This window comes from Manihot esculenta, chromosome 3 (assembly GCF_001659605.2).
Source record: "Manihot esculenta cultivar AM560-2 chromosome 3, M.esculenta_v8, whole genome shotgun sequence".
NCBI classification, from domain to species: Eukaryota; Viridiplantae; Streptophyta; class Magnoliopsida; order Malpighiales; family Euphorbiaceae; genus Manihot; species Manihot esculenta.
In genome coordinates, this window is record NC_035163.2 from 10798484 (window position 1) to 10806818 (window position 8335).

Genomic DNA, 8335 nt, shown 5'->3' on the forward strand with positions numbered 1-8335 from the left:
GGTATTCGTACATATCCTTGTTGTCTGATGTTTATAAGTTGTTTAACATAGCTGCATCATTTGTTTCGTTTGTTACTGGTAGTGGGATGAGTGTAGAAAATGATGATGATTTAATGTTGGCTTTTGAGTTGTACAAACATAGTCATAAATTGCCTTTGACTGTACGCATAAAGGGGGTCCCTCTGAACACTGAGATGTCTGATGATGACGATGATGATGATGATGTTTGTATTATTGGTGAGAGCAGTGATAATGGTGAGGGTAGTAACCTTGGTGAGGGTGGTAATACTGTTAAGGATATTAACCTTGATGATGCCTTAGGTAGAAAAACTCCCCCATTAAATAGGGATGTGTCCACAAGAGGTAGGGGCAGGAGTGTGCCATTAAGAGGAAAGGGAGGAAGAAGCAGTTTTACTAGAGGTAGAGGGATAAGACAGGAAAGTGTTAGTGAAAGTGGGCAGTTAGGGGGAGGGGCCAATGAATCACCACAAATTGATTCTGAAAGTGATGTATCATTCAATGAAAGTGAGGTTGGAGATGATTTACCTGAAGAAGTTATATTTGACAATGAGATTAGTACTGAGGAGTCAGATGGGTTATCAGGTTATGCTAGTGACAATGACAAAGAGGTTGAAGATAGTGAGAATGAGTCTTATGATCCAAATAATAGAAAGAAAAAATATATTGATCCTTATCATGGCATGTATGATCATCCCTTCCAACACAATGAAGGGGAAGAGATTTTGTTTAAAGAGGGCCAAGTTTTTAAGGACATTGTAACTTTGAGGAATGCAATGAGAGATTATGCTATTAAGGGGGGATATGATATTACAAGAGTTAAAAATGACTCTACTAGATTAACAGCTAAGTGTTCCAGTACAGAATGTCCCTGGAGGTTTCATGCATCAGTTTTGTCTGACCAAGTCACTTTCATGGTTAAGACTCTACATGATGAGCACACATACATAAGACCATTAAGAAATGAAAATTTGAATTCAAACACTAAGTGGATAGTAGAAAAACTTAGGGAAAAGCTGAGGGCAGACCTTGACATGAGTTATGAACTCATGCAGCATGAGTTGATGGGAAAATGGGGTGTGGAAGTTCCTGTGTGGCAATTATATAGAGCTAAGTGCAAGGCTAGAGATGAGAATATGGGCATGCATTGTGAAAGTTTCAAAAAACTTAAGAAATATGTCCATTATTTGCAAACATATAACTCGGGTACAGTTGTAAAAATTCAGCCAGCTCTAAGGGTTAATGAAGATGATCCTTTTGTTTTTCAAAGAATATGGATTATGTTTGATGCTATAAAGTCTAGGTTTGAGAATGGTTGTAGACCCTTTATAGGATTAGATGGTTGCCACTTGAAGGGTCCATATGGAGGGATTTTCCTAGTTGTAGTCATACTGGATGGAAATAGAGGTGTGCTACCTCTTGCATTTTCTATAGTTGAAGCAGAATGTGGTGATAGCTGGATATTTTTCCTAGAGAATCTTTATTCTTGCATTGGTGGAGGAACTGATGCTAGGCCTTTAACTATTATGTCAGATAGGCAAAAGGTATGAATTAATATTCAATTTTTTTTTAATTTAGCATATTGAACTATATGCTATTAATTTAAGTTACTAACTATTTTTTTGTTGTAGGGACTCATTGATGCTGTCAAAAATATATTTCCCAATGCATCTCATAGAGTTTGTTGCAGGCATTTATACATGAATTTCAAGAGAGTTCCCTGGACTGATGCTCAGAGATGATTTTTGGAATGCTGCAAAGAGTACTCATTCTTATGAGTTTTGGCTTCACATGAAGAATTTGAAGCCCAAGCGAGATCAAAAGCCATATGACTGGTTGATCAACATACCATTCAGTCAATGGACTAGACATGCATTCTGGCCTAAAGCTAAGTGTGACAATTACACTAACAACATGACCGAATCATTCAATGCATGGATAGTGAAATTGAGAGGTTTGCCTATTATCAATATTATTGAATCTATTAGGCAGAAATGTATGGTTAGGTTGCATAGAAGATTTGCTAAAGCTCAAATATGGGAAGGGATAGTTACACCAAGAACAAAGAAAGTATTGAATAAAATCATTACTGCCAGTAGGTTTCTTAAGTTGCTCCCTGGTAGAAATGAAGAGTATGAGGTTCATGAGGGTCCATGTAGGTTTGCTGTTAGTTTAGCTAAAAGGACATGCAGTTGTGGATGGTGGGATATAAGTGGTTTACCATGCAAGCATGCTGCTAGAGCAATTGCATATGTTAGGGGCAATATTGAAGAGTTTTGCCATGAATATTACACTGTGCAGTGCTATTCAAGAGTTTATGCAGTGCTATTCAAGAGTTTATGCAGGTGCCATACATCCTGTTCCTCAAGCTGAGCTTGAACCTGATAATGAACACCCATCAATGTTGCCACCTCCTTTGAGGAGACAACCAAGAAGGCCAAGGAAGGCTAGAAAGAGAGATGAGAGTGAACCACCAGCAAGAGGAAGGAGGACAGCAACTGTCACTTGTGCTAGGTGCTTACAAACAGGCCACAATAAGAGAACTTGTCAATATGCTGCTGTTGGGGTAACTATACCTTTGTTTGCTTGCATATAATGAATCTATTTTAACCTTTTTAACCTTTTTAACCTTTTTATGTATTTCTCTAATTGTAGGCAAATATGACTGCAAGTCAAAAGAAGAGAAAACACACTACTGCATCAAGTGCGGGGACTTCAAGAGGGGTTAATACTAATCAAGTGGGATCAAGTGGTGGACCAACTATCTAAAGGAGCCTTTGGAATATCAAATGATCTTTTTGAGAATGTTGTTAGTTGATGGGATATAATTTGTACATTTTGGGAAAACATGTATTTTGGGGCATTGGATTGAGCTTTTTGTCTATTTGGAAATATTGTAAATCTGTGCACATATTCTTTTTTGGGAGTTTATCATAGATATTGGTACAGTGCTACAGATATTGGCCTTACTTGATCATTAAAATGGCAGTAATAGATGTATGACATTGTAATGATCAAGTCTGATTTTGTAAAGTCTCATTTTGTAATACATATTTAAATAAAAAGGACATATTAATGAAGTTATGCCTTTAATTTCATTTGCTCAGCTCCAATTTTATTCATTGTGCATTTATAAAATTTGTTTGTACTTGATATTAAGTTACAGTTGGATAAATGTAACATTATCATCACTCTTCTATTACTTTTAATTTTACAACTTCTAAGTCCATCTATTTAAGTATTTAAAATTTCTCCGTCCTTTAAGTTTTAACGTTTACAATTTTTTAGTCCTTATATATTAAATTTCGAAACTATTAGGTCCTCCAGTTTTGAATCAGTACAACTGTTTGGTCCTTCATTTTAACCATTCACTTACAAGAAACTAACATGCTAAAATTCCACTCATCTAACTTAGATAAATAGTACAGAATTCATTCATACATAAAGAACATACTACAATCTGGTTCAACATAACTTCTATCTTCTGCAGCTTTATATAATGCATCTAAACAACTTTTTATGGTGTTTTTACAGCAAACACTATCAAGAGTAACAATATAATTATCATACAATTCTTCATCTGGTTCAAAATAGCTTCAATCTTTTGCAGCTTTACATGTAATTTTTTGGTCTCTTCATTAATCTTCAGCAACTCTTCTTTAATCTCTGCAATCGTTCTTGATAAGTTGGCCTTGAATACCTCTAACCCCTCACCTATATTGTTTGATGTTGGAGAGTTCACATTTGTTGGAATGCACCACCCAAGAAATGACCCACATTTGTTATCTCGACAGTAATAATACAGCTTGTTTGGATTACTAGCAGATTCAGATATGCGAACCCCCGCTCTTTTTCCACAGCAGCAATTCACATTCATGTAACCACCATCCCAGCTTCCCATCGATCCGCTGATGCCAGACATTCTCGCGAAGATAGAATGAATCCTTTAGGTGCTTGATCGTCGGCTATTATGAACGAAACGGAGGTGGGATCCTTTCAGTGCTTGATCAATGTTGAAGATAGTCTGCCGAGAGATGATGGAGTATGCTGAAAAGGGTAAAATTGGAGGCGAGAGAGTAAAGAGAGGATTGTCTGCTGAGAGATGATGAGAGGTTGCTTCTAGGGTTGTAATCGGACTGTTATGGCAAACTCACCCATACATTTCTGCTTAATAGGGATTGAAAAGGGTAAAATTGGATTTTTAAAATATTCTCTCTCCTTTTCATCTTATTTTTAACGGAAAAGAGGGTAATAGTGGATGGAAGGACTGATTTGTTAACGTTTTGATTATATAAGGACGTTTTAATAGGTTTTTGAAAATACAGGGACTGACTTGTTAATAATGGCAATATCCAGGGACTAAATCGTAAATTACCCTTTAATTTATTTGATTTTTTAAATCTAATCATAAAATTATAATCCATAAATTATATTATATTAGATTAATCATATTTTAATGTCATATCAACTCTATCATAATATTTGTATATATGCATCTTTATCTCAATAGCACTCTTGTATATAAATATTATGTAATATGTGATTAATTAATACAACAATTGTATCTCTGCTCTAAGATTTGAGTGTTTTGGATTGAGAAGTCACTTACAGGTAGGAATTTGTACAAATGATGAGAGATCTTATACAAAAATAGCAGTTACTAACAATAGGGTGAGCATTCGGTCGGTTCGGTTCAAAATCGAACCAAATCGAATAAATCAAAAACCGAAATTTTAGTATTTATGAGAATCGAATCGAATCGATTTTGATCAGAAACCGAATCAAACCGAACCGGTCTGATTCGATTCGATTCGATTCGATTTGATCGGTTTCAATTTTTAATAATTTTTTTATTTTTTACACTTTATTTTTAATATTTTAAAATTTAATTAAAATATTTTAATCTTAATATGATTTAATTTCTCTATATTATTAAAAAAACATATTATTATCACTAATCGGTTCGATTCGGTTTTTTCGATTTTTTATGATCAAAACCGAACCGAACCGAAATAACTGAAATTTCTGAAATTAAAAACCGAACCGAAATGTATAAAAAACTGAATCAAATTTTTAAATCGGTTCGATTCGGTCGGTTTTTTCGATTTGAACCGAATACTGCTCACCCCTAACTAACACTATGAACAATGCATATGGAAAAGTAGTTTTCACTGTCCAAAATTTGGTCCTATTCCGTTTGTCCGCCTTCTCGAGATTTACTTGGAGGCTACTTGATCTTTTTGTCATTCTTTCTGATCTAAATCAAAATACGAGTTCGTAAGTCATTTAGCGGAGTGTAATTTCTATACTTACTCTGTTCCTCCTTTTGCGAGATGGGATAGCTCCTATGATCTCCTTTAGGGGCTCACTTATTGGACTTTTGACTTAGCTTTTAACTTGCCTTCTTATCTTCTTTTAATGTCTGGATCTCATCATCTAACCTAATATACTTCTGAACTTTGTTTATCAACTGTTGTATGTTACCGTTGAGTTTTTTAATAAGGAATCCATGAACTTGACGTTACGGATCCCTTTCTTCAATGTCCACATGCTATCTCATGATTTAACTCTTTTACCTGTATGGCTTCAACATTAAAACGGGTGATAAAACTCTTTAAAAACTCGCTTTCTTTCGAGTGGATCTTGCGCAGGTCCGAGAAAAGCTATTTTGGAGGTATGCAAGTAATAAATCTGGATTTGAATATCGTAGCAAACTGTGTCAAGTTTCATATTAATCCTGGGCTTAGGTGTTGATACCATTTCTAAGCCAAACCGTGTTGATGGAAATAATCGACATAACACAAAATCATTGACATCTTGAAGCTGCATGGTCATCCTGAAGATGGCTAGATGTCTTCGAGGGTCTACTATTCCGTCATACTTATCCAAGTTGCGCAACTTGAACTTAGCGGGAAACATCTCAGCCAGTATTTCTTCGAAAGAGTTGAAACCCCATTTAGACTAAAGTCTTCTCCTGTTCCTTTGGATATCTTTATATGGCCCGTACTAGCTTCCAATCCACTCCTTTCAGAACCTCATCTGATTCATCTTCAGACTCAGATTTACCTTTGTGATGTACTTTGGTTACTTCCGTCTGGGCGCTCGGAGTGTCTACGGAAGCTTCCTCTATTCTACTGGGTCCATCTTAGACGCTTCTTCCTCGGCCTTATACTATCCAAGAGTAGCCTGCAACCTTTAGATATACTGGAGCATCTGCTCGTTGTTCAAATTATTAAGGTCTACTTCGTCAACCATTGGGGGCGTAGTCTCTTGAAGGTTTGGGATAAAGAAAATGATGACTCCCTCATTGGTAGTAACATTAGCTGTGGCAGTAGGGCTACTGGCTATTTTGAGAATGAGAGGAGAGAGAAGGAATAAAAAATCGATCGTAATCCAAATGAATGAAGGGGATTTAATGGATTTCCCGTCAACAGAACCAAATGATGTTGCTGAGATTAGATTGATGATGTGGCCAAAGTAAAATGGAGTTGTGATTGGCTAGAACCTATAAGGAAGAAAGTGTGAGGTAGTGGTGGATGCCCACAGTAGCCACTCCGACGCTCAAGTCAGTATCGAAGTGTGAGGTAGTGGTGGGTGTCCACAGCAGTCACTTCGACGCTCAAGTCAGTATCGTGATGAGGAAAGAATGCAACGAATTGCTTATAACTCTTGTGTTAAAAAATAACGCACCTTTATCTCTGAGATCGTTCCCCTTTTATACTATGAGAGGATGAGGATAAATATAGTGTTTCCTGAGAATTCAATAGTAATACGGTCGGCTGCTCGATAATTGACATCTTCAATCAATTAAGTTAGTAATTCCGCAATTTCTGACGAAATGGGAATGTGTCTAACAATGGTAATTTTGTATCAAAACTCGGCTTATCCGAGAGGCGAGTTTTGACGATATTCTGGATGTCAAAGTGTTTAGGCCTCTTTCTCCTATAACAAGACTGCATTTTTCACTTGTCAGATCCTTGTCACGTAACTCTTATCTTGAGGTGACTGCTTATAGTTTTCTTTGAGAGGATATTATGTAATATTAGTTAAATTATAAATAGTATTATATAATAATTATAATGTGGTTTGTTTATTAAATTAATAAAAATGATAAAAAAATTTTAATGTGACATTAAAGATATTAAAGGAAAAAATATAATAAATAAAATTAATTTTATTTACATTATGAGTTCAAATAACAAGTGTAATAACGTGTAATGCTACAACTAGTATATATAAATCTGTTAAGAAGGGGACATCTAAATTTATTTAAATATTTTTTTAGTTTGATCTTATTAATAAATTTTGAAAGATATTGTTTTAATTTTAAAATTATCTTAATTTTAAATTTAATATTATCTAAATATTTTAAAAAGCAAATACTTAACATAATTATTATATCATATTACTTAAATATTTTCTATTATCATATTATATTACTTAAGTTGAGATTCTTATAATTTTATCGAGAAAATTATTTTAATAGATAATTTTAATTATTTTATGTAGATTAGATTTAATAAAAAGTATAATTTTATTAGATAGATAATTTAAATTCTTTTTAAAATTCAAACTAATTTAATTTAAATTTTATTAATTAAATTAATTATAAAGTTTATGTCAAGAACATATTATTTTAATTTTAAAAACTATTGTGATTTTTCAAATTAATTTTAATATTATTTAAATATTAAAAAATAAAAAAATATTTAACATAATTATTATATCACGTTACTTAATTATTCTTGTAGTTTTACGGATGAGATTGTTTCAATAAATAATTTTAATTATTTTATGTCGATTAAATTTAATAGAAAAACACTAAATTTTATTAGATAGAAAATTTAAAATTTTTCAAAAATTTCAAATTAATTAATTTAAATTTTATTAATTAAATTAATTATAAATTTTATATAAATTTCAAATTTTTAATATATTTCTGTTTAAATTCTTATAATTATTTTTATTATAGTTCAATTAAAAAAACGTGGTTCTAATAAATTAAAACTATAATTGTTTCATAAAAAAAAATATTTATGTTGCTTTTTATGCTACACAAAATTCGCGCAAAATAAGTCATGAGCGGTTACTACTGGACATATCCACATGGCAGGAATTTGATAAGTGGGTAATACGGTCCCGTTTGAGAAAAGGAAGATCCAGATACCATAACATTCGATTTATCATCAAGGCTCACCCTCCCTAGATAAATTGAGTCTCGACACAAAGTTACCGTTATGAGGCACAATCTAGTACATCCCCCTTTACGCCTGAAATCGTAGGATCACCGACATATTAACTGATAATATCATTTATT

General features: G+C 33.4%; 1 protein-coding gene across 1 annotated transcript; it reads left to right on the forward strand.

Annotated features, from left to right (window-relative positions):
• The first annotated feature begins 1746 nt into the window (after positions 1–1746).
• On the forward strand, positions 1747–2787 carry LOC122723269. The gene is made up of 3 exons (XM_043955048.1): positions 1747–2278; positions 2364–2584; positions 2674–2787. Exons 1-3 carry the CDS (start codon positions 1747–1749, stop codon positions 2785–2787), a joined length of 867 nt encoding a protein of 288 aa, XP_043810983.1.
• The last annotated feature ends 5548 nt before the right edge of the window (positions 2788–8335 follow it).